The sequence below is a fragment of the Protopterus annectens genome, chromosome 7.part0 (genome assembly GCF_019279795.1).
Source record: "Protopterus annectens isolate FY-2018-M chromosome 7.part0, PAN1.0, whole genome shotgun sequence".
NCBI lineage: Eukaryota > Metazoa > Chordata > Ceratodontiformes > Protopteridae > Protopterus > Protopterus annectens.
Genome location: NC_056739.1, coordinates 1,206,583,127 through 1,206,611,033, shown reverse-complemented (window position 1 = coordinate 1,206,611,033; position 27,907 = coordinate 1,206,583,127). Strand labels below are relative to the sequence as shown.

Here is a 27,907-nt window from a genome sequence, read left to right as displayed (position 1 = left end):
TGCACATTCCAGAGGAGTGCAACATTTGGGCAGACAGGCTCAGCAGAGTCTTACTGCTGCCTCATGAGTGATCCCTTAATCAGTCAGCAGCAAACACGATAGTCTACTAATGGGGTCATCCTTCCTGCATTCTCTCTGCATCCTCCCACAACAAGAAGTGCAGCAGGTTCTTCATCTTGATCCCCCCTCAGGGACAGTCAACCAGGGATGCTATGGTCTATGCTTGGCCTCCTGGCTTACTTTATGCCTTTCTTTCTCTACCCTTGATCCTCAAGTTTCTTCAGAAAGTGTTAAGATTGAAAATGGAGGCCCCCTTTTGGCCTCGGCAAATCTGGTTGACCTTATTTTGGTCTCTTCTGATTTGCCCTCTGTGGGTGCTCAAACCTCGTCCAGATATACTATCCCATCCATCAGGGCAAATTTGTCCTGATCTTTCAGGTCTGAAACTAACTAAATGGTTTCTCTAATTCCAATGACTGCTAGATCTGCCAGGCTTTCATCCCCAGTCTGAAACATTCTGATCTCCTCCCACAAATCTTTGACTAGAAGAATTTACAAGAGGAAATGGATTTTCTATTTGGGCTAAACAGTAGAAATTAGATCCTTTTATTGCTCCTGTGCCAGCAGTCCTATATTTTCTTGCTTATATTTTCTATGAGGGGGCTAGTCATTCCACTGTCAAAGTACAATTGGCAGCCATTTTGAATTTTCATATGTGGAAAAATTGCATCATTTTTGGCTGCATCAAAGTTGAGCAAGGCTTTTCTAAGAGGGACTTTCCTTCTTTGCCCTCCTATCAAAGATCCAGCACCTCCTTAGAATCTGACTATGATTTTTACAGGCTCTGGATGTTCTTAGTGTTTCACTGTTGCAGTCATTACATTTGGGTAATCCTGCTGGCAGGTTGCCCTCAGTCGGCCTGAATTCCAAAGTCCTGGGTCCTGCGGCGGCTGCTGTCGCACCTTCCCTGACATCAGGTCGTCAGGGGTATAAAAGAAGCAGCGATGCCATTTTCTTTAGTCTTTCTTGCCGTGCGGTGCCCAAAGCAGAAGCAGTTTGCAAGTGCCGGTCGGCCGACTCCTGAGATTTTCGTGTTTGCGTTTCAGATCCGAAGTCTTCAATAAAGCTAAGTACCCTGTTGAGGAAACCTTTTTTCTTGCTCCAGACCGATGTCAGAAAAAGTAAATTTTATTTCTTGTGGAAAGCAAATACCTCATAAGGACTTTCATTCTTACTGTATTCCTTGCCTAGGCCCTGATCACAACATTTCTGGTTGTCGATTTTGTGCTAGATTTAACCAACGCACTATTAAGCATCTGTATGATTTTGTTTTAAACTATTTTGGATGCCAGTTTAATTATCCAGAAATGTCATCAGATAGCCATCCAACTACCGGAGTTCACAAAAAACACAAAGAAAGGGAAAGAGATAGACAACCGAGGCCCAAAACTGACGACGAAGCTTCCCCTAAGCCGTTCGCCGGTTCTCAGTGAGGTGCTTTTGCAGCCCCTGACACCTGCTACTTGCAGGCTGCTACCGACTCCCACGTGGAGTCAGCCATGCCTCTGGAAACTCATTGGAGCCTCGGATACTATTCCTTCATATGGGTCCGGAGCCGCTGAGCAGGCACCGACTTCTGAGGGTGTATTCAGACCTAAACATCTTTACATTAAACTGACTTCAGCTTCAAAGGCAAAGACTAAAGCACCTTCTAAAGCAAAGAAACAAACTCAAGAGTCACGTGGACAGGCCTCTATGCCCAAAAAACAGATGCTCAAAATGGCCGAAGACTTGATTACCTTGATCAGGGGTTCCCATCCCCCTCCTAAGAGGCCTAGGCAAGAGACTGACTATGAATCTTCAGATCGGGTTTCCATTTCTTCTGATTCCTCTTCTGATCAGGAATATTCTCTTCCCCCCTATGAGGATTCTGATGCTGAAGAATCTGTACCTTCAGCTTCTCCTCCAGAGGACTATTCTTTTGGGGAAACCTTGCATACCATGAGGGAGCATTTCCACTGGGAGAGCCAAGATTTTTCAGAATCTAAAAAGAGGCTCAGGGATTTCCTTTTACTACATCAACACAGGCCACTAGCCATTCTACCAGTGTTAGACATTGTAGATGATGTGTTTTCGGAGTCTAATCTTAACCCTTACTCCTTACCTCCAGCTCCTGTTAAGCATGACAGATATTACAGGGTTCCTGACTCTCATAAATTCCTATTTAAAAAACCTGCTGTAGACCCAGAAACTATTTCACAGGGTCCCAAAGGAGTTGAGGCTTCTGCTGCAGAAAAACCTACCACTTATGACAGAGATTCTAGGGCACTGGATAGATGGGGAAAAAAGGTTTACACGTCTGCTACCTTGGCTATAAGGGCCTTAAACTGTCAGTTTCATATGCTCAAATATCAGCAACATGTCATGGCATTGCTTAAACATAAAATGTTGTTAAACTCTGAATGTGCAGAAAACAAGGAAATGCAGGATTTATTGCATGCAGCTGAACAAGTTGGAAAGCATACTTTGCAATGTGGTTTTGATTCTTTGGAGGCCTCCTGCAGGGCCGCAGTTATGGGTTCTGTAATTAGAAGGCATGCTTGGTTAAAGGAACAAAATCTGCCTGATCATGTCAAAGTAAAATTATTAGATGCACCTTTACAGCATGATGCATTGTTTGGTGTTAAGGCAGAAGAGGTGTTAAAGAAAATGGAGGACAAAGCTAAATCTATGGAAACTGTCAAAGATTTTTTACAAGTGCAGCCACCTAGGTTTAGTAGACACTAGCCTACAAAAAATTGGTCCTTTCCAGTGTCAGACAGACCTCAAAGGGGCAGATCCAGATGCCCAAGAGGCAGATCCCAGGCGCAAGGTTCATACTGGTCAAAGCAATGGGGTGCTTCTACCTCCAAAGTTGGAGAAGATAAATCACAACCATACAGGAAACAGTCCCAGTGACTTCCCCCTGCTTGCACCAAGCACTTATCTCCTGGCAGCACCCTTAGGGGGAAAATTAGCACTTTTTTCTCAAAATTGACACATTATAACCCAAGACAAGTGGGTTCTTAATATCGTGTTACAAGGCTACAAGTTCCATTTCCATACTCTGCCAAAGGCAAACGGCTGGCCAGATTTGCCAAAAAATCTATGGGCAGAGGCACAGAAACAAGTCTCATCCCTCATGGACATGGGGACCATTCAACAAGTACCAGAGCAAGAGCAGGGACAAGGATTTTACTCAAGACTGTTCTTGGTACCCAGAAAGGACAAGGCCTGGAGACCAATACTGGACCTATCTATTCTGAACACATTCCTGGATATACCAAAATTCAAGATGTTGACTTTGCAGCAGCTTCTGCCCATGCTGGGCAAGAACGCTTGGCTTGTGACTTTATACCTAAAAGAGGCATACCTGCATGTCCCAATCGGACAATTATGCAGAAGATACCTCAGATTCAAGGCTGGCTCAATGCATTACCAATTCTCTGCACTGCCCTTTGGCTTATCTGCTGCGCCCAGGGTCTTTACAAAGTGCCTGGCATCAGTAATTGCATTCCGCAGACAGAGAGGAATACAAATATATCCTTACTTGGACGACTGTCTAATTCAAGCAGAGAACAAGGACATTCTTCTACAGCATCTGGCATTTGTGAAAAGACTTCTAACATGCCTAGGGAACACAGTCAATGAAAAGAAATCAAAACTAGTACCCTCGCAAGAGATAATATTCCTGGGTGCAAGCTTAAATACAACTGCCCAGATGGCTTACCTCACGCCAGACAAACAAAGGCAACTGACTCCCTATTCCAAATGTTGGCAACAAAGGCCCAGTTATCTGCAAGAAAAATTCTGCAGGCTTTGGTCTTCATGGCATCCTGCATCCTACTAATTCCATATGCAAGACTGCATATGAGGAAACTTCAGTGGTACCTAAAAAGTGTTTGAACTCAACATTGCCACAGCCTGGAAACAATGATTACTCTCATTCCCTGCCTGCAACAGGAGTTTCGATGGTGGGCAAAGGCTTGTCACCAAAACAAGGGACAGCCATTCACATTACCCCCAGCCACGCAGACACTAACAAAGGATGCATCAGATTATGCCTGGGGGGCCCCCGTGGCAGGAAGATGCATTCAGGGCACATGGTCCTCAAACCAAATGCATTTGCATATCAATAAAAAAGAGATGCTAGCTGTTCAAAATACCCTGGCAGCCTTCAAGGATCTACTTCATCCGGGACAACTACTGATAAAGACAGACAACACCAAGGTCGTGTGGTATATAAACAAGCAGGGGGACACACATTCTTACTCCCTTTGCAGACTAGCCATGACTTTGTGGGACACAGCATTGACTTACCAAGTACATCTGCAGGCACAATTCCTGCCAGGAAGGGAAAATACTCTGGCAGATGAACTAAGCAGAAACCTCATGGATCCCTATGAGTGGCAGCTGGATCCACAAGTCTTCAGCATGATAACAAGGAAATGGGGATGCCCGGACATAGATCTATTTGCCTCCCCTCACAACTACCCACTAAAAAGATTCTGCACAAGGACTCATCACAGACAAGCATGGAAAGTGGACGCCCCATCTTTCAGCTGGAAAAACCTGTCAGTATATACCTTTCCCCCACTGCCTTCCCTCCCCAAGGTACTCCTAAAGGTCAGACAGGAGAAGCCAAAGATGATACTGATTGCCCCAGACTGGCCCCGCCAGTACTGGTATCCAGTCCTAAGGAACTTGTCTCGGTGCCCAGCTTGGACCTTCCCTCAAATACCTCATCTACTGTCCAGCAAAACAATCAGATCCTACACAGCCACCTCAGGACTTTAAACCTGGCAGCATGGCGGATAATGTAGTTATACAAAATACACCTCTCAGTAAAGCTGTGATGGATGTCATTTTGGAAGCCAGAAGGCCTAGTACTAGAAAATCTTATGCTGGAAAATGGAAGAGATTCTGTGCTTGGAACCAGGCACAAGGAACTGATACAGCTGTGCCAAATATTCCTCAAATTTTGCAATACTTAACTGAGATGCTGGACAAAGGACTATCTTTTTCATCTATTAAAATTCATGCCTGTACCATTTTGGCTCATTACAATACAGAGCCACCAATCTTTTCTCATCCCTTATTAAAGCAGTACCTCAGAGGAGCCAAAAATTTAAGGCCTTCAAGGAGATCACCAATGCCTGCATGGGACCTCATCTATGTCTTGGAAAAACTCACCCTGCCTCCTTTTGAGCCAGTTGCTACTGCTGATATAAAAATTTTATCTTGGAAAACAGCTCTGCTCCTAGAAATAACTTCTGCAAGACGTGTTTCAGAGCTACAGGCACTCATGGCTGTGGAACCTTTTATCATGTTTTATCCAGGCAGGGTCTCTCTGAGGAGAAACCCAACATTTATGCCTAAGGTGGTGTCCAGTGTGGCTCTTAACCAAACTAGTCATCTGCCAACTTTTTATCCAAATCCACAGAACATGGGGGAGAGAATTCTGCATTCTTTGGACGTACACAGACAGCTTAGATTCTACTTGGACAGAACCAAAGTTTTCAGAAAGACAGAGCAATTACTAGTGACATATGGTGCAGGATCACAAGGAAAGGCTATCTCAAAGCAGACTATTTCAAAGTGGATAGGCCACTGCATTCATTTCTGCTATTTACACCATGGCAAGCCAGTGCCTAAGGGCATTAGGCCACATTCAGCCAGAGCTGCGGCCACTTCAGCAGCCTTTCTCAGGGGAGTACCAACTAAGGACATTTTAGAGGCTGCTACTTGGAGTTCAGTGCACACCTTTACAAAGCACTATCATCTGCCACTCTACTCTAAATCCAGGGCAGGCTTTGCCACTGCAGTTCTGCAGGGCCTCATAGCCGCTCCTAATGCTGTTTAGCTCCAGCCTCCCAACCATAGCTTTGGGACTCTGCCCAAATGTAATGACTGCAGCAGTGAAACACGAAGAACATAGTACAGTTGTGTACACTTAGTGTATTCACTGTTGCAGTCCAAGTCACCCACCCGCCATCCCCCTTTCTTCTGATGGAACCTATCTTTCCTTCTCTAATTTATACAACCTATGTGGTGTGTTTGCTTGTAGATGAAGGTAAAGTTTATATTGGTGCATGTATTTATATGTATATATATATCTCTGTGTGTGTGTGTGTGTGTGTGTGTATATATATATATATATATATATATATATATATATATATATATATATAATAATATAAAAGCTGCCCTTTTAGGGGGCACCTGACATCTGGGGCAAGAAAAACTAAAGAAAATGGCGTTGGCTGCTTCTTTTATACCCCTGACGTCTGGGAAGGGGTGACAGCAGCCGACGCAGGACCCAGGACTTTGGAATTCAGGCCGACTGAGGGCAACCTACCAGCACGTTTACCCAAATGTAATGACTGCAACAGTGAATACACTCCAACATCTACATTTATGGTAAGTGTACACAACTGTACTTTCTTCCTCCCTTTGAACCCTCCGCCAGGATTTGAAATTCTTATCCTGGAAGACAGTTTTTCTGGTGGCCTTCACTTCTTCTGCAAGAAGAGTGTCTGAACTGCAAGCTCTGTCCTCTAAATACCCGTACTTAATTTTTCACAGGGACAGAGTGACATTACGGACTAATCCAGCTTTTCTTCCCAAAGTTGTGACTGAGAACAATATAAACCAATCTGTTTACTTACCGGTATTTATTCCTCTTTTCCTAAACAAGGGAGAATATGCTCTCCATCAGCTGGATATTCACAGTTACATTTTTGTCTACACAGAACTAAATTTTTCAGGAAATCTGACCAGCTTGTCATATTGGATTCAAAAAAGGGTAAACCAGTTGCCAAGACCTTCTTAGTTGAATGGTTAAGGGATTGCATTTAGTTTGTTTGTGAATCCAAGGGTGTTCCTCTACCTCAGAGTCAAAGCTCACTCTACTAGATCTATGGCAACTTCCCAAGCTTTTTGAGCTAAAGTTTCAATTGATATTTGTTTAGCTGCCTCGTGGTCTAATTCTGACACCTTCATTTCCCACTACAAACTGGACACTGTGTCCAGAAATAAAGCTGCTTTTTGGTACTGCAGTGCTCTGGAATATCCTTCCGTGAAGGCCAACCAAGGTTGTAGCTGGGGACTCTGTCCCACAGGTCGAGGAAGAATGAAAATGGCATCAGATAAAGAAGTTTATTTATTTATTTTTTTCAAACACCTTTATTGAAGTATCACCTGTGACATAGGTCAATTTCCATTCATGTAAAAGTAATCACGCTATGATTAACATAACAAGCAATGTTAAGTTGTCATTCTCGCCTTCATTCTTGCTGGATGGGTTCGGAGCTGATCCTCGGCTCCGGCTCGGCCTATACTATAGCTTGAGAGCTATTTTCTACCGGCTCGAGGCAGCCCTATATCCCACAATGCCATGCGTTAACTCCCCAGATCTCGTTTGCCACTTCGCTGCGAGGTTGCCTGTTTTTGCCGGCTCAGGTCAGTAAAATGGAGGCAGTCGGGGGAAGATTATCTCTGTACCCTGAAGCCTGGCAATCCCTCTCTCAAGACAAATGGGTACAGTTGATTATATCAGAGGGTTACAAAATCCCCTTCATTTACCCTCCAAACCAATTGCCAAGACCCCTCCCAGACGTACCACCCAGACAAAGGGGTCCGGCACAGCTGGAAATAGAAAAGCTGTTAAAAAAAAAAAAAAAAAAGAGTCATCCAGGCTGTCCCAGCAGACCAGCTAGGATCCGGAATCTACTCCAGGTTCTTTTTGGTACCAAAAAAGACAGGAGACTGGAGAACCATTTTGGATCTCAGCAGACTGAACAAATCTGTACAGAAGACAAAATTTCGGATGGTAACGCTGCAGTCCATTCTGCCCTTTTTGGGCAGAGACAACTGGATGTGCTCGTTAGACCTGCAGGACGCATACTATCACATAAAGATAAACAGGCACTCCAGGAGGTTTCTCCGCTTTCGGCTGGGAGCCAGTCATTACCAATTCAGGGCCCTGCCCTTTGGTCTCACCACAGCCCCCCGGGTGTTCACCAAATGTTTGGCAGTGGTCACGGCTCACCTGAGACGAAAAGGATTCCAGATGTTTCCATATTTGGACGACTGGCTCATCACCACTACCACCAAGCAGCATCTTATCATAACCAGGGATTACACCATTCACATTTGCAACAGGTTAGGTATTTCCATACATTTTGCAAAATCCTTCTTGTCACCTTGTCAATGTATAAACTTCATAGGCGCCGTGTTAAACACCACAGAAATGTCTGCAACTTTAACACCTCAGAGAGTGATAGATATATGGCAGAATGTCCACCTTCTGATTCAGTCCAACAAAGTTCAAGCCAAGTTAGTACTGAAAACATCGGGCCTCATGGCAGTGGCGATTCCCCTTCTTCCCTTAGCCTGCTTCCATATGAGAATTCTTCAGTGGATGCTTTTCTCTCAGTGGTCCTACCAACAACTTCCTATGACACACAACATATTGATAACCCTGACTTGCAAGAAACACCTCGCCTGGTGGATAGTCTCTCCTCAACTTCTTCAGGGCAGACCCTTTGTTATTCCCCCTCCAATTGCCACGGTGACAACGGATGCCTCCCTGATCGGGTGGGGGGGCATTATCAGGGCAGGACTGTCCAGGGCATGTGGCAACAATTAGAATGCCACCTGCACATAAATGTCCTAGAGATGAGAGCAGTGGTTTTATCGTTGCGAGCCCTTCAGGACTCTCTTCCCACGGGCACTATAGCAGTTCAAACGGACAATATGTCCGTAGTGTGGTACATAAACAAGCAGGGCGGAACAAAATCCTACCCCCTATGTCGAGAAGCACTCCGACTTTGGCAGTGGGCGATCTCCTCTCAACGGTTTCTGATAGCAACGCACATCCCTGGGAGATCCAACGTCATAGCGGACAGATTGAGCAGAACAATTCTCATGCCTCACGAGTGGTCTCTAAATCAAGCGGTACTAGAGAGAATTTTCCAGAAGTGGGGCCAGCCTTGCTGCGACCTTTTTGCAACACCTCAAAACAGCAAGTGCCTCAACTACTTCACTCTCTTCCCCCTACCAGGCCACCCCCCCCAGAGATGCTCTAGTCCACGATTGGCCTCGGGGTCTTCTATACGCTTTTCCCCCTTTTCCGTTGATTCCAAAGTTAATTCAGAAAGCAACCGCATTGAGATCCAAAATGATCCTCATTGCTCCTTACTGGCCTCGACAAGTATGGTTTCCGTTCCTGCACCGATACCTTCGGGAACAGCCCTGGTATCTGGAACCATTTCCAGATCTTTTGACCCATCTGACGGGCAAGCTGCACCTGTCTCTTCAGTCCCTCAACCTCACAGCTTGGTTGCTTCACTTCCAACCATAGCCAGGCTTCCCCTCATTTCTCTTCCTGTCCGTGACATTATTCTTGCCTCCCATAAGTCTAATACCAGGAAGACTTATGCGAGCAAATGGAAGCGTTTTTCCATTTGGGCACAAGCTAGGTCCTTAGACCCTTTTAATGCTCCAATTCACAAAGTTCTTGATTTTCTGGCAGAGCTTTTTCATGCAGGTTCATCGGCAGCCACTATCAGAGTTCAACTAGCGGCCATTGCCAATTTCCATGTAGGACTTTCGGAAACCAGTATTATGTCTCATAAACTCTGCAAAGCCTTCCTCAAGGGCATTTTCTTACTCAGACCTCTCATTAAGGATCCTCCTCCACAATGGGACCTGAATTTAGTGTTATCTTCACTAATTCTTCCTCCCTTTGAGCCTGCAGCTTCTTGTTCTCTCAAGCTCCTCTCTTGGAAGACTCTGTTTCTAGTGGCTATAACTTCTGCCAGCAGAGTGTCGGAGCTTCAAGCCTTGTCCACCCGTTCCCCTTATTTGGTCTTTCATAAAGACAGAGTAGCTCTCAGAACAAACCCTTCCTTTCTACCTAAAGTTTCTTCTGAATCAAATCTGAATCACACTATTCACTTGCCAGTTTTCTTCCCAAATTATTCAAACCAGGCTGAACAGAAACTACATTCCTTGGATGTTCATCGCCAATTGCGGTATTATCTAGACAGAACAAAACAATTCAGGAAGTCAGAACAACTCTTCCTTTCTTATGCTGACGGGAGGAAAGGACTTCCAGTTTCAAAGGTAACCCTTTCCAGATGGTTAGCTTCCATCATTACCTTTGTCTACGAGTTGAGACATAAACAACTTCCTTCAAAACCTAAGGCTCATTCATCCAGGGCGCTATTGACTTCAACAGCCTTTCAAGCAAGGTTACCTTTCGATGCCATTTGTGCAGCAGTTACTTGGGCTTCTCAACATAACTTTATTACCCATTACAAACTGGATATAGCCTCCAGAAATAGAGCTGACTTTGGTTGCACTGTACTCAGGAGTCTGTTCCGTTGAGTCACCCAGGACCAAGGTGCTAGGGACGCTGTCCCATCCAGCAAGAATGAAGGCGAGAATGACAACTTAACATTAAGAAGTTATGTACCTACCATAACGTTCCATGTTAGTTGTCTTCTTCTCGCCTTCTTTCTTGCGTCCCTCCCTCCTGCCCCTTAGCCAAGACAGACTTGAAGGTTCTGAGATCCTTCTATTTCATGATGTTGCCCCTTTTTGCAGGGTTCCCATATCATGACTACTATTGCCAGGGAGACTGTTTATATTTATATATATATATATATATATATATATATATATATATATATATATATATATATATATATATATATATACACACATTGTTTTTTTGTTGGTAACAAAAAATTCTATGCTATGTGTTAGGTGCCAAACGAGATCTGGGGAGTTAGCGCATGGTATTGTGGGATATAGGGCTGCCTCGAGCCTGTAAAAAATATAGTATAGGCCGAGTCGGAGCCAAGGATCAGCTCCGAACCCATCCAGCAAGAAAGAAGGCGAGAAGAAGACAACTAACATGGAACGTTATGGGTAGGTACATAACTTCTTATTATATTTCACATATATTGCTATATATCATATAAACTAAGCAACATTGGATAAATTATTCAGTTCCTGCCTATTTTTTTTTTACACAAGAAACATCTTTATTAAACCATCACTTACTACACAGGCAGTCATTTGTTTATATAAATGAAAACAAACCATACCTAGTTGCAGGTATTGTATATCACAAACCATACTGACACACACACAGTTGCAAACATTGTACATCACTCGTAATCTACCCAATCTTTTTCAGTCAAACATTACATAGCTCATTTAAGTCTTGCCACCTTTTAAACCTCATTCCTCCCTTGTATGTATTGTTCTCCCAGTTCCCATTTTATTTCTTATGTGGTTTGCTCCTACCCTTTTCTAAAGATCTCAGTTCCAGTTGTTTTCTCTGTTACTATATTCACTGCTTCTAGTATAGTTGGTTTAGATTTTGATTTCCATTTTCTAGTAATTGCGTTCTTGGCAGCCACCATCATTAGACACAGCATGGCCTTACCATGTCTAAGCAATTCCGATTCTGTATCGTAGCTCAAAAAAAATCATCTCCCTCATCAGACCAATCTGCCCACCCAGCATCTCTGACAGTGCATCTCACAGGGAAACCTTAGTCTGCCAACTCACCACGCTCCCAGAAAATGTTATCAGTTATCTCTTTCTTCCACGTCACACCACCAACATTTGCTGTCTACCTGAGGAATAATTCTCTGGAGTCTGCTTGGGGTGTAGAAGCATCTATGCAAACATTTCCAGGCAAAAATCCTAAATCTTCTAGATTTTATTGCATATTTGGGAGGCATACTTATATCCTCCCATTGTTTCTTTGTGAATTGTTTATCCAGTTTCTCTTCCCAATCCTTTCTAACCTCCTCTGATTGATTCTTATAGTTGTCATGCAATATTTTATATGCTCTACTAATTTTTCCTTTTTTATTGTCGGCTTCTGTTCTAGATTCTACCAAAAAGTCTTTACCAGTGTTGGTCTTTCATTTAGGGACCCCCCCCATTTTTTTCTCTTTTGGCATTTTTATGCAAAGACTGACATATAGTGCATGAGGAAACTGCCCCTGGGCTTTGCCGACTGGCTAGATATTAGATGCCATTGGTAGGATACATCCTATGTAGTTTATAGCTTCCAATAGCGATCTATTCAAACATTTTATGGTAAGTTAATTTGCACATCTGTATTTTCTAGTGTAGTAGAATCATCCTTTTTCTTATTTTGCATGAGAATATTTCACTTTTCAGGAAGCTGTACAGTTTTATTTTCACTTGAGTATAAAGGTTAATGAGGTTTTACTTAAACTTGGCAGGTGAGAGAGCTATAGAAAAGCTTCCATTGTTAATTATAGTTGTTTGAGATTTCTGTTAAAGTATATTGGTCATGTTCTCAGGTAGGTACAGGTGACAAACCTTTAACGTTGGATTATAACCTTACTGTATACAGAACAAAATTATTCAGTTTCTGAAACAGAAAATATACAGTTTTTTTATTTTATTTTGTTAGTAAGGATGGACCCCTAGATTTTTTTTTTAATCAGAGATGAAAATGCATGTCATGACATCCTAAAAGACCAAACCCTCAATTCCTCACTTCCAAAAGTAATGTGCAGATCATTGCATTTTCAATGTTAATGCATCAGTTGTAGTTTCTTCCAGTAAGGTCAGTTTGTCAACTATTTCTTGCAGGTGAAACACCTTGCATTGAAAATTAACAGTGATTATATAGTATTAACCAAAATGTAAATATGCATCTCCTCCTCTAAATAAGTAACTTGTCTCTTGTTACCCATAATGCATTGCATTCATATGTAACCTGTCATGACATCATTTTGTGAGTGGGTTTTAAAAACACTGAGCAGATAGTGTCACTAAAAAAAATCAAGCAGCACTCTGTTAACTTAATTTCTTGCAAACAATTTGCAACTGTAAAATGAGTAATATAATTGGAAATGAAAGTAATTGTAAAACAAACATGCTTCTGAAAGTGATCAGTACATTTTAATGAGAAAAAGACCAGAACGCTTCAGGTGAATGATATACAGTTTGATTGCAAACTTTACTGTTAACCTGAGAAATTTGAGTTTTCAGATAACTAGTTAGGTAAAAGGCGCTCCGGCATTGGGTTGTTTGACGGTAGCAGGCAGGATGGTACACTGCTTGTAAACTGGGATAAGGTGACTTGGTTTAAGTGAATGGGTTGTATTATCCATTGATGACGCAGTTGATTATGATTGCATACTTTTGAAATTACTAGGTATATGCAAGTGGTGTGTGGAATTAGTGATGTCTGTTAGTTTGGAAGGTAACCAGAATGTAAGGACTGTTTGATAAAATGTTAATATTAATATGTAGATAGGTCACTGTTGTACAAGATTCTTCTTTTTAAACATGTTAAGCTTAAATTCAGTCATTCCAAGTGAATGTGTGTTAAAACTGGTTTAAGTATGATGTTGGCTGGATATTGTTAGAGATTTCTCTTATTTTTTTTTTGAGATACATAATAAAATAATAAAAAAAAATCATTGCTTCTAAGAGCATTGTCTTCCTTGGAAAACTGCATGTTTTCACAAATATTTGTTTGTACACCAGTCATCTCTTATAGATGCAAGTAGTGACAACAGTTCCTGATTTCCTCATACGTACATATATCTTTATCAGTCTTTATTGTTAATTTTTCTGGGTCAGATCACTAATATGCCCTTATGGCCTCTCCCACCCACATAGAAAACAAGTTATATGTTCAGTACTATAGCTCATCTCACTCTCTATACAAGAGCCATGACATGACCTGTCTGCTCTTTTTAAATAACTTTGTCTGAGTGACATTTCTGGTTTTAATAAGTTATTGTTAACTTAGATAATAGTGATTTAAAGATAAGAGTGCATTTCAGGTTCAACTTAGATAGTACTGATTTAAAAATAAGAGTGTGTTTCTGGTTCTTCTTTTGCAGGCCATCCCTTCCAGCACATAATTGAACCACTTCCTGAAAAGAGTCATCAGAAGTTCTTCAATGTCTCAAAACTTGGAGAGCCTAAATATGGTAAGATAGACATGTTGGCATAAGTGAGAAATTATTTTATTTCAAGATAGACATGTTGGCTTAAGTAAGAAATTATTTTAAGAGTACTGTATTATTTTGAGGCTTTTAAATCACAGACAGTATACTAGAAATGTGGGATGTGTTGGACCTTGCATGAAGATGCCTACAATGAAGGGCATTAAGTGTGACTATAAGAAGACAGCTTAATGAAAAAGTTTTGTATATTCATTCCTACCATGTGTTCCAATCACTGTTCAGCTGCATTGTACTTGTGTAATTGTTTAACTTTCTTTCTTGTACCTTTTTCAGTACTGTTGTTTTCTACCTGTCACGGGTGTATATCTAAACATCGAACGCTGAAATGTTTGAATACCAAAACCTCGAACTTGAAAGATCGAAGACTGAAAATATCGAAGACGCGGAACATCGAATTCTTTCCCAGGGAAAGAATTTGGTGGGCCGTTTCCATGGCTTTGCTATTTCCTCCACTGTGGTGTGATCTCATAGTTGGTATATTTAAGTAGGGGGGGGGGGCAAAGCCCCCACATTAGAAATAGTTTGTAGTGTTCGTGTGTTTCGTGTTTTGTACTGGAACAGTGATTTTTTTATCTTTGTTCTCAGTCTTCGAGGTTTTCAGCTTTCGGGTTTTGGGTTCGATGTAACATTCAAAGCTACAACACTTTGATGTTATGATATAGACCCCCTATCACACAGCTTAAACATCCTGTTCCAGTAATCTCCCATTTTCTTTCTTGCTTTGATTTTAGTCTACAGGCAGTCCCCGGGTTATGGTCATCTGACATGCAGACAACCCTATAAAAATGTGTAAAGTTATCTTAACTTAAAGTAAAGAATTCTGTTCTACTTTCCTTCTCCCCATGTTCACCATTCGTGAAGCTGCTCGAACTTCAGCAGTTGCTTCCACCTTCTTGGAGAACAGGAGATCTGACAGGTTAAAAGATCACTGTGTTGGTGATCTGATTGGTCAAGACTGCTGGCTTGTACAGTATATAGTATTGAAGCAGTTACTGTACTGTACAGTAGAATGGGCAAATGATATTGTGGCTCACTAGGGTCTAGGTGACTGTAGGAGGTCTGAAAGTTCAGGAAATAGCGAAAAACATTCGTGTGTGTTGCCTGTAGTACAGAAATGTGAAGTGAGGCTTACAAAGAGATAAGTTTAACATTTTTTTGAACATTCTACTGTACTGTATTGTATTGCATTTTTACATACTATTATTTGTATAAAACAAGGGAATGCCAGGAAAATACTGCTCTGAATCAGCTGAATTGAAATGTTAATTTAGACAGCGGTAGTATTGACCAGTCAGACCTGACAAGTGCCTGACTGCAGACTGTAATACTATACTGTGTGTGTGTCCTGTGGAGCTCCACTTTAGTACTCTACTGTACTACATCTGGACACTTCTCTGAACTTCCGTGTTGGTGACGTCTCGACCCATGCCTCCAAAATGTAAATCCGATGGACGTGCTGGTGATGTACCAAAGAAAAGGAAAGCAATCACCCTGGAAAATAAAGTGGACAAAGTAGAGATGCAAGAGAGGTGAAGCACCATCTGTCATTGGAAAGGCATTTGGCTATAGCCAGTCAACGATTGTAACGATTTTAAAAGACAAAGCAAGAATAATGAATCATGTGAAAGGCCATGCCCCAACGAAAGCTATGATTATTACAAAGCAATGCAGTGGTTTAATTCTTGAGATGGAAGGGCTATTGCTAATTTGGATCGAAGAACAAAATCAGAGGAATATCCCCATTAGCCTTTCATTAGTGCAAGAAAAGACCTGAAGCCTTTTCAATGATTTAATAGCTGCGCGAGCAGCACATACAAGCGGGTGTGGTGAACAATTTTTTGTGAGTAGGAGATGGATCCTTCACTTTAAAATGAGGGATAATTTACATATTATAACTCAAGGTGAAGTGGTGATTGCAGATGTAAGTGCTGCAAGGGATTTTCCTGAAATGTTGGAAAAAATTATTGAAGTGGGAGGTTATTTTGCCAGCCCAAATATTTAATGTAGATGAGACTGGCTTATTTTGGAAGAAAATACCTGAAAGGGCCTACATTTCAAAAGAGGAAAAAAGTGCAGCAGGGCATAAGGCAGCAAAAGATAGGCTAATGTTATTGTTTGGGGGTAACGTTTCAGGTGATTTTAAGTTGAAGCCTTTGCCAGTGTATTGCTGCTTAAGTTTGCGGGCACTACAGCATGTCATTAAGGCATCTCTTCTGTTATTTGGAAGTCAGATGCAAAGGCTTGGGTTACAACTGCCCTCTTTAAAGGTTGAAAACCAAAAAAATTCACTGCGAGTCACCAATGAGAGGATCGATGTTGTTTAATGTAGAATCCACAGCGTGACAACAGCAAGACACAGCAATTAAACGCTTGTAGTTGCATATAGCGTTTTTGTATTCCTTCATCAGAATGAAGTAGCTTATGCTTCTCACTGCCTTATATACCAGAGGCAATTAATAAACTAATTGAAAATTGGTTTGATTGGATTCTAACCATCAAGGTTTAAAACATAATAAAGTCTCAATGTTTAATAACCAGAATACAATAAAGATAAGTTAAAAACAGTTTAAAAACTTCCATAAAACAATAGTCCAAAATAATGTCATAAAGACATTATGCTAATAATTATAAAATATATTAATGTGTATGTAAAGCTGAACTACAAGGTATAAACCCTTTGGTTGTGAAAATCACAATTTTGCCTGTCTTTATTTAAGGACTGGTTTTAAATATTTCAGTATTTTTTCACAGGTAGATAAGAATTGTAACATAAACATTTCCAGGAAACAGGGGAAGTTAGAGAGGGACTTGCAAGAATATCAAGATGGTGTTTCTTACCCCAAACCCAGACACTTTCAGTTATACAAACAGGTTGAAACACATGACATAGATCAAGCAAATACCAGTCAAGAGTTTCATGAAATGGTTCAACCAGAAGCTAATAATATTAGGCCTGAACAGGAAATCCCTTTAGATCAACCATTTCAACCTCTTCCCAGGCGATCCAACAGAATAAGGAACAGACCCTTTGTACATTACAACTACAACCATTATGGCCAAGGAAGGAGAATGAACTGGTAGACACCATTGTACAACAAGACCTCATTATTTCCCATGACACCATTTTTTCATATGATGGTTATAATATATTTAATTATCGATGTGATAGTGTTCAATCTCGCCGTTTGTTCTTACACATGGGTTCCCGTGTCGGCCGCTTGCAAGCTCTGCATCGAGAAGAAGCTCGAGACAATCTAATACCCACAATCCCCCTCTGCCTTTACCTCAGATCTAGTTTGCCGCTGCTGCGTTCGCATCGCTGGGAGCTAGCTCTAGCATCTTAAGTTAAGATATAACTTATTTTTGTTATATTTTATTGGATAATTTGTTCTCATAGACAACAGAAAGGATTAGTTGATATACTGAGTGTATGTGTGTTTGAGTAGGTTGAATTCTCGGTACCGTTGACTTTTTTTCACCGGATTTGACTATTATACTGGACTTGACTCTTATCTTACTTGTAAAATGTCTGATAAAGTGAAATCAGGTTTTAAGCGTTGTCAGTGTGGCCAAAAAATGTCAGTGACTGACAACCATAGTTCCTGCGTCTACTGCCTTGGCCCTCTCCACTTACAAGAGGACTGTTCAATCTGTCACTCTTTTAGTGGGAGGGTCATGACAGATAGGCGCAGGAAACTCATGGACAGAGGATTATTAAAACCTTTTCAGGAGGCTCTGGATGCTTCTGACCAGGCATCGAAATCCTCGAAGGAATCGAAGACGTCGGAGCCCAAGTCATCGGCTCCGAGCTCTTCGAGTAAAGTTAGATCACCGGTTCCACAGACTTCGGGGCCGAGTGTTCAACTGGTGTCGGTTCCTGAGCCTCGAGTCTTGGAACCGGTGATGGAGCTCCCTCCCGACTTTATTGAGGTCGGCTCTTCGGTTCCTTCGACCCGTTCTTCTTCCACACCCTCCGCTGTCGATCTGGATCGTGTGGTGCAGAAGTTATTGGAGCATTCGGCCCTGTCCAAACTTATTTCAGTTTCCACCCAGTTGGTGTCGAAACTTGAAGGCCTCCCAGTGTCTCCATCCATTCCTCCTCCGAGACCTGTCCAGTCTTTGGAGCCGGAAGAGGTTGATCTTCTGATTGTGGAGCCCTCTGGTCCAGAACCGTCCTTTTCTCGGTCTGTTCCTCTCACCTCGACTCCGTCAGACCCGATACCGGAGTCTCGGAGCCGACGATCTGTCCTTGGTTCCGGGCCGAGAGTCGAACCGACGTTTCGGTTCCGACTCTTCCCCTCGGGGCCTCGGCGCGGATCGATGCGGCTCCGTCCTCGGGTCGATGCCTTCGTGCCTGTTTCGGGATTCTTCCCATTTCTTCGAACCGGAGATTCTTCGATTCGGGACCCGGGGCTCGACCTAATGAGGAAGGTGTTGTCTACCCAGACAACCACATCAGTGGAAGCAACCTCTCCTCCCTTAAAGGGCCGTTATCCTCCTCTGCATCCACGGCCACATCCAAGCGTTGAGCACCAGTGTCTCAGCCACCCCTGGAGGGTGCCCCTCTTCCTCGGAGGCTTCTTCGGATGCTCCCACGAAGAAGTCCCTAGGAAAAGATTGTGTAAGAGGAGACACTTGGATTCTCCACAAGAATCCTTGACATCCGATACTGACTTAGATGAGTCAGAAGGGTCCCCTAAGTCACCTTCAGAAGATGTCTCTTTTCGGACATATTGGAGATCCTGAAACAGAGAGGTGACTGGCAGTCCCTTCCCCCTTCTGAGGATGAGTCAGTTTTGCTGAAGGCATTCGGTGCTCGCCCTTCTTCCTCCTGGGTCACTCCCTTCGAATTAATGGAACTTATTGCTCAAGGTGGGAGGCTCCTGACACAGTGGAACCAGTCCCAAGGAAACCCAATAAATATATCACTGCACCTCAGGACAAGACCTACTTAACAAAAGGAGTTCCAGTGGACGCTATGGTGGTGGCAGCTGCCACAAAAAAGGAGATGTCGGAATCTTCCTCATCTGTCCATCCCCCTAATAAAGATTCTAGGACTATGGACAGGTACGGGAAGCGCATTTTTAGTTCAGCGGCTTTTTCCATGCGATCCCTGAACTATTTGACCCATTTTACACGACTACAGAGGGATCTAGTCAAAGAGTTGGGAGATACCCTCCAGGGTACTACAGATGCTGCTGTCTCAGAGAAAGTGACAGCGCAACTTAATACCCTTACATCCATTGTGAACTCGTCCATGAGGCTGATTTCTTACGCAGAAGGTTCGAGTAGGGCAGCAGCTTCAGCGATTGCTCTTCGCAGACAATCCTGGATGCGCTTATGTTCATTTGGAAGCCTTCAAGTCTTCCTTTACTAACGCCCCATTTGACGGTGCCACTCTCTTTGGCCCCAAAGTAAAGGAGACCCTTACCCGGTGTGAACAGGAGGGAAAGACTCTGTCTGCTGTCGGAGTCCGTTTTTCCACCCCAACCAGACCGTACCCCAAAGGGCAACGTGGTGGGAAAATGTGGTTTCAAAACCCCAAGGATCTTTCCCAGGCACACAGGGTGATGCCCTTCTAGAGGCAGAGGAGGGGGCAGAGGTGGAAGACGCCACCCTGGCGGCAGAGGGGGTCCGCAGCACCAAGGTGACAGGGATACACTCCCTGGTAAACCTTTCCAGCACTCCTGAGAGGAGGCCGACTGTCCTGCTCTGGAGGCAGTCGGGGTCGCTAGCTTTATACCCTCAGGCCTGGCAAAATATAACAACAGACAAGTGGGTAAAAGCGTGGTTACCAGAGGTTACAACATACCCTTTCTATCCCATCCCATTCCAAAGAAAAGACTCCCAGATGTACCGCCCCATCTGAGAGCCAGCAGCTATAGAAATTTCAAAGCTGCTAGAAAAAGAGTCATCCAACCAGTCCCAGCGGACCAGCAAGGATTCGGGACTTACTCAAGGTTCTTTTAGTTCCAAAGAAAACAGGGGACTGGAGGCCCATCCTGGACCTAAGCGACCTCAATACCTTCGTCAAGAAAGAAAAGTTCGAATGGTCACGCTCAATCGATCCTTCCATTCTTACAGAAGGGCGACTGGATGTGCTCAATAGATCTGGAGGATGCATACTACCACATCAAAATGGCCAGGGCATCCAGAGATCATTTGCGCCCGGCTGGGGCCAGTCACTTTCAATTTCGAGCCCTGCCCTTTGGTCTGACCTCAGCCCCCAGGGTCTTCACCAAATGCATGGCAGTGGTAGCGCCTCACTTGAGACGCCAAGGATTCCAGGTGTTTCCGTGATCTGGACGACTGGCTCCTTTCTGCCACCACCCAGCGTCAACTATTACAGGCCAGAGACTATACTCTTCAACTGTGTGTTCACCTAGGAATTTCCGTAAACTTCGGAAAATCCTTACTTCAGCCATCACAGAATATCTTGTTCATAGGAGCGAATTAAACACACGCCAGTTAATTCTAAGACTTCCTCCAGAAAGGATACTAACACTTCAGACACACATACGCCTTCTTCACTTGACCAGGAAATCTCCAGCAAAACTGGTACTGAAGGTTTTGGGACTCATGTCAGCTTCTCTTATTGCAATACCCTTGGGAAGGCTGCACATGAGAGTCCTACAATGGCTACTGTTTGCACAATGGTCGCTCCAACAACTACCTCTAACACACAAGATTCTTAAAACGAACACATCCAAAACACACCAAAACTGGTGGCTTCAAACGCAACCTTTCCAAGGGGAGACCATTTGTGCTACCCACTACAGTTACAGTGACCACGGACGCTTCCCTGATAGGGTGGGGGCATCTATCAGGGACAGACAGTCCAAGGCTTAATGGACCAATTTGGAGTACAATCTGCACATCAATGTTCTAGAGTTGAGGGCAGTGTTTCTAGCGTTACAACACTTTGCTCCCCTTCTTCCTCTGGGAACTATTGCAGTTCAGACGGACAACATGTCTGTAGTCTGGTACATAAACAAGCAGGGAACCAAGTCCTATCAGCTTTGCAGAGAGGACATGTGAATCTGGCAATGGGCCGAGTCCACGGGGCGCATTCTAATACCAACGCACATCTCGGGGTCATCCAACGTCATAGCCGACAGGCTGAGCAGAGCAATTCTGTTACCGCACGAGTGGTCCCTGAAACAGTCAGTGGCGAAAAGGATTTTTCTCACGTGGGGCCAGCCTTCCTGTGATCTGTTTATGCCTCCAATGAACGCCAAATGCAGGAGCTACTTTGCCCTATTACCCCTCCAGGGAAGTCCCCAGGGACGCACTGATTCACGATTGGCCCCCGGGACTCCTGTACGCATTTCCTCCATTTCCCCTGATATCAACGTTTCTCCAGAAAGCCAGAAACCTACACAGGACAATAATCCTCATTGCCCCATTCTGGCCTCGTCAAATTTGGTTTCCCTTCCTGAAGACACACTGCATTCGGGGACCCTGGATTCTGGACCCAGAGCCAGATCTATTGACTCACTCGTCAGGGGCTCCCCATTCCGCGCTCTTGTCCCTCCATCTAGCAGCTTGGTTGCTCCAATTCCCAACTTAGACAGGTCTGATCTTCTTTCGCCGGCAGTTCAGAATATATTGGTGGCTTCTCATAAAGCTTCCACTACTAAAACATATTCTAGTAAATGGAAGCGATTTGTATTCTGGGCGAATACACAGCAAGTGGATCCTTTTATAGCTCCTTTGAATAAAATATTAGAGTTTTTAACGGACTTGTTCCATCAGGGTGCTTCTCCTGCCACACTAAGGGTTCAATTGGCTGCCATTTCAAATTTCCATGTGGAAGAATGTGGGGCTCCTGTTATGGCCCACAGACTTTGTAAAGCCTTTTTAAAAAGGGGCTTTTCATATTAGACCACCAGTTAGATCTCCTACGTCACCTTGGAGTCTAAACTTGTTGTTATCTAAATTAATGTTGCCCCCCTTTGAACCAGCCTCCTCTTGCCCATTAAAATTTTTGTCCTGGAAGACTCTCTTTTTGGTAGCCATTACATCCGCTAGGCGAGTATCTGAACTTCAAGCTCTCTCCATCAAGCACCCTTATTTGATCTTCGAACTAATTCATCCTTCCTCCCTAAAGTTTGTTCTATTAACAATATTAATCAGTCCATTGAATTACCCACCTTCTTCAAGAATCACTCCAACAAAATGGAGTATATGTTGCACAAATTAGATGTTCACAGACAACTAAGGTTTTACTTGGATAGAACAAAAGATCACAGAAAAACTGATCAACTTTTTGTGGCCTTTGCTGATAACAGGAAAGGATTAGTGGTTACCAAAAGAACTCTTTCTAAGTGGTTAACGGATTGTATAATCTATGTCTGTGATTCTTCAAATCAAACTCTTTTACACAAACCCAAAGGACATTCCACAAGGTCAGTGTCTACATCTCTGGCTCATGCAGCCCGCCTACCACTAGACGCTATTTGTGCGGCGGCTACTTGGTCTAAGCCACATACATTCATTTCTCATTATAAGGTAGACAAGGTTTCTAGGGACAGGGCAACCTTTGGTTCCACTGTGCTCAAGAACGTCCTTCCGTGAGTTCCTCAGGAACAAGGAGCTAGGGACGCTACCCATGTGTAAGAACAAACGGCGAGATTGAACACTATCACATATAGAAGTTATGTCCTTACCATAACGTTCCATGTGGAGTGTTCATCTCGCCTTTGTTCTTACATTCCCACCCTCCCGCCCTTAAGAAGAACGTTTATTTTGGTGCCTGGCCTGGGGCATTCTGCTTCTGCTTTGCAGATGTTGTGTACATAGTTAACGTGTATATATGTGTATGTGTCTATATATATATTTATATATAGACTCTTAGTTCTGTGCATATGTGAGGTAAGCATGAGTGTGCTCTCTCTAGAGACTGGTTTGCTTGCAAACTAGATCTGAGGTAAAGGCAGAGGGGGATTGTGGGTATTAGATTGTCTCGAGCTTCTTCTCGATGCAGAGCTTGCAAGCGGCCGACACGGAGCCGAGGATCGGCTCCGAACCCATGTGTAAGAACAAAGGCGAGATGAACACTCCACATGGAACGTTATGGTAAGGACATAACTTCTATTTCTATTGCTATCAATAAAGAACATTTTCGCCTTTTTTCTAAGGGCTTTAAATACATTCCTTCGAGGAAGGTTAACATCTCTCGAGCCATCATTGATTTAAAAATGTTTATTAGGAAAAAGAATTTAATAGTATTCTTTCAAAATCATCCTCAGTTACCACCCAATAATTCTATCCCAAAAAAACCTAGTATATTCAACCCCCCCATTCACCCACAGTTAAAAAACCTTGAAGCAGTCATGGAAATAGAAATCAGGAGACAAACATTTAAACATAAAGTGCCTTCAAATTTATCAAAGGAAGAACAGGTTCTTTTGGACACACTTAAAAAGAATAATTTAGTCAGGATAATGCAACCGGATAAGGGAGGGGGTACGGTTATTATGGATGCCATTATTTATGAATCCAAAATGAAAGAAGAACTTGGAAATACTGTGAAATACGAATTGGTTTCTATTAACCAAGTTAATATAGCCAATTCACGAATTTCTTGTATGCTCAATGACTTATTATTAGAAGGCACTATTACTTTACAAGAATTTGAGTTTTTATTCACTTCTAAACCTAGAGTACCTTCAGTTTTTGGCATCCCCAAAGTACACAAAAATACCATTAACCCCCCACTTCGTCTCATAGTTGCATCAGAAGGTTCCATTACATCTTCATTGGCTATCTTTGTAGATAAAAAATTAAAAGAACTGTCTTGGCAAGGACCAACTATTCTCAAAGACTCATGGGACTTTTTAAGACAAATTCAACCTGATCTGTATGATGACAACTTAATTTTTATAACCATAGATGTTATCGACCGTTTTGGTTGTATTCCACATGACACTGGTTTAGACTGGTTAGAACAATACATCAATACCTTTGGTAAATTTTCTACCAATGAATTTCTAGCCACGACCACTTTAATGGATATTATTTTACATAACAATTTTATGTTTTATGAGGGAGAATTTTACAAACAGCTCCAGGGTGTGGCTATGGGCGCTAATTGCGCCCCGACTTATGCTAATATTATTTTATCCTGGTGGGAATTCACCTACATTATAAACAGTGAATTCAAAGAATGTTGGACATTTTATAAGCGTTTTTTAGATGACATTTGCATTTTTTGGAAAGCAGGTGAAGAAAAATTCCAAGAATTTTTATTATATCTGAAGGGAACTACCTCTTTTTTAGATTTCACTTATGAAATAAGTTACAACGAATTTCATTACTTGGATGTTTGTATAAAATGACAGACCAAAATTTCTCTTCCAAAATTTATAGAAAATCCACCTTTTCAAATTCTTATTTGCATTATACAAGTGGACACCCATTTTTTCAAAAAAAGAATTTGATTAAGGGGCAACTTGTGAGAGCAAGTAGGATGACCTCAGATAATGATAATTTTAACAAGGAATGTGAAACAATTAGTAAAATGTTTCTTGATCGAGGTTACCCCCTTTCTCTTATTGAAATTATGACACAAGAAGTCAAGGAGGGTAGAGAGAACAGATTTGCTCCAATTTTGGGGAAAGTTGTTCACAACCCCACATTTTCAGTTCAGGAACCTTCAGTAGGGAATAACAAAAATACAAATGAGAACTTTATATTGGACTATAATGGTGACTCTGGTATTATTAAAAAAGTGGTCTCAAGAGAATGGTCAAAATTTCAGGACATCACAGACATAGACATATTGAGAAATAGTCCTTTGGGTTTTACATACAGGAAGGACATGAATTTCAAGAATCTATTTGAATCTAGTAGTAAAAATAATTTTACTAATAAGTTGAGGAAATTCGGTACATATAAATGTGGGATCTGAAGTAGGCAGACTTCATTCATCTGCAACCTGTGGGTATCAGATCCGACCTCGGATCCGAGCCGGCAATTCAAAAGCTTAGGCTCCGAGCTCCTAGCTCCTCCCTCTTACCCATAACCCCTTGCCAAGCCCTGACTGACCTCAGATTTCGTTTGCCGCTTTTCAAGTAGCTACGGAATTCCAGAGCTCCTGGCGTTGGTGAAGATAAGAACTAATTTTTTGACTAAAAAAGTTTTAAAAATCTTTATTTTCTTTCTTGATATAGTTAGTGTTGAGTGTGTTTAGGCTTTCCTCTCTCCTCTCTCTTTTATTTAATTTTCTCGGGTTTTGCGTAGTTTGTTTGTGTGTGTTCTGTGTTAGGCCTTAGGGTTGCGATGTCTGAAGCCCATAAGGCTGTGTTCTCGAATGTGCAGTGTGGCCATAAGCTGTCCCCAGCAGATGGCCACACTCGCAAGATCATCTTGGGGTTGAACACCTGTCATCTGGTTGTACCATTTGTGCAGGGTTCAACCCCGGCTTTGAGGGAGCGGAGGTCGGTTGGTGCTGGCGGGTCTTTTACCTCCAGATACCGCCGCCTCTGCCCTTCCACTCAGCAACCTGTTGCTGTGAGTTCTCCCTCCGGCTGGGACTCAACCTCCCTCTAAGTTGCCGGAGGAAGGAATCCTCTAGGGAAAGACAGAAGGAGAGGCATAGGAGAGGCACCACTTAAGAGCCGAAACTTCCAGTTCGGCTCCTCCATCTAAGCGGGCCTCCCCTGTGCCTTCTAGCTTTCCTCCTCCTCGGCTCCACTCCCCTCGGTTCTCTCCTGGACCCGAGGAGGAGGAGGCTAGCCCTTCCAGGAGGTCTCCGAGGCGGCTCTCTAGGTCCGCTTCGGTGGCCTCCACTAGGTCAACATTTTCTATGAGTGAAGCGGATATGGACCTGATGATGAGGAAATTCATCCAGGCCCAAATGCAAATGGGAGTGCTCCTAGCCCCCCCCCCATCCGGGAGGGGCTTCGACCCTTTTTCGCCCTTGGCTCCTTCTCCGACCCATACCACGGGTTCGGAGCTGTCGGCACCGGGCAGATTTGGATCCGGGGGTGGGTCGGATCCGATGGGTCGGCGCACCTCGGATCCGTCCCATCCCTTGAGTGCTTCCGGGTACTTCGGACCCGACCTCTCGGAGCCGAGGGCCGAGCCTCGGATCCGAGGGAGCTGGTGTGTTCGGCTCCGCCCAGGTCGGAGCACACCGCCTCTCGGATCCGACGGTTTCGCTCCGACCGATCCGTCGCCGGATCTGAGTGGGGGTCGGCTCTCGGGGCTTAGAGAAGCTGGCTCCCCTCGGCTTCGGCGTTGTGGAAAGGGCACTGTCGAGACATCCGGACCCCGGTCCCTGCCACGGCTCCATCCCGCACTCCATTGCAGTTGGGCCAGGCCCCACCAGCCGGTCCCAGGGACAGCCGCCGATGTCCCAAGTGGTTCCCTTGGAACATCCAACTGCTGAAGAGTACTCCTCGGACAGCCCCGATGAAGTACCTCAGCGTAAGTGCAAGAGGAGGCACATGGACTCCCTGAGTCCGTCACTGAAGACACAGACTTGGATGAAGGGAAGGCTCCCTAGGTCACCCCTGAGGACGCCTCATTTGGAGACATCATGGAGATGTTAAGGATCAGGGGGTGGTCTGCCCCAAGGCTTCTTCGGACGAGTCTGTGTTCTTGGAGGCATTCGAGGCGGCCCTTCTACCTCTTGGGTGTCCCTCCTGCTGACCCCTGGTGGATCTTATTTCCATCAGGGCGGAAGGATCCGGACACCATTGAGCCTATCCCTAAGCGCCCGGACCGCATTCTTTCCTCCTCCGGACCGCACCCACTGGAGTAAGGGTCCCCCAGTAGATGCCATGATGATGGCTGCAGCCACGAAGAGGGAATTGGCCCAGGAGAGTCCCTCCATGCATCCTCCGGGCAAGGAGTCCCGTTCGATGGATCGCATTGGGAAGCGAGTTTTTAGTTCAGCAACCTTCTCCTTGAGAGCGCTGAACTACATGGCACATGTCATTAGGATGCAGCGGGATCTGATTAAAGAATACGCTGCATCTCGAGTGAGGATAAACAGGTTTACTCCACCCGAATGGCCACTCTCAGATCAGTTTCCAATACATCTATGCGGCTACTTTCTCATGCTACTGAGGGAGCCGCTAGAGCCAGCGGAGCAGGCCTAGTCATGAGGCGACAGGCCTGGCTCCGCCATTGTGATTTTGCAGAGCCCTTCAAGGCGACCTTCGCGAATGCCCCCTTCGATGGTTCTGCCTTGTTTGGCAAGACTGTTCGCGAGACATTAGTCCAGAGCGAAAAGGACGGGAAGGCGCTGTCTGCCGTCGGAGTCCGCTTCTCAGCTCCCCAGAGGTCCTTCTCTAAGAACCAAAAGGGACAGAAGAAGATGTGGTTCCGAAGTCGCAGCAGTCCCAACCTGCTCCGGACAACCAGTCCTTCCGTGGCAGAGGAGGACGGGAGGTCGCTGCTAGAGGCAGGGGGCTGCTGGCAACTTTGGGTGCGGAGAACCGTGCTGGGATAGACCGACGCAGCAGCCCTGAAGGGTTGCCCGGGTGTCCGGGTCGGGAGGCAGTCGGGGCGGTTCGAGGCACCTGACTTCTTGGGAGTCCATAACAACAGACAGTTGGGTGCTTGAGTCATATCCAGAGGATATTCAATTCCCTATTCAAGGTTCCCAAATCTCGCAGCCTCCCAGATGTTCCACCCGACCAAAGGAGGCGGCAGCTATCAAATCGAACAGCTGCTACAAAAGAGCCATCCAGCACGCCCCGAGATCAAACCGGATTAGGGTTTTACTCCAGGTTCTTTTGGTGCCAAAGAAGACGGGGACTTCAGACCAATCTTAGACCTTTCCCAGCTGAACCTGTCAGTAACCAAGCAAAAGT

At 44.0% G+C, this 27,907-nt stretch overlaps 1 protein-coding gene across 1 annotated transcript in view; it reads left to right on the top strand.

The window, feature by feature from the left end:
- Positions 1-27,907, top strand: part of IREB2 (iron responsive element binding protein 2) — a 2,086,845-nt gene that overhangs the window by 168,003 nt on the left and 1,890,935 nt on the right. The window contains exon 2 of the mRNA XM_044077824.1: positions 13,956-14,045. Within this exon, the coding sequence (XP_043933759.1) occupies positions 13,956-14,045 (90 nt within the window). The remainder of the gene's footprint in view (positions 1-13,955; positions 14,046-27,907) is intronic.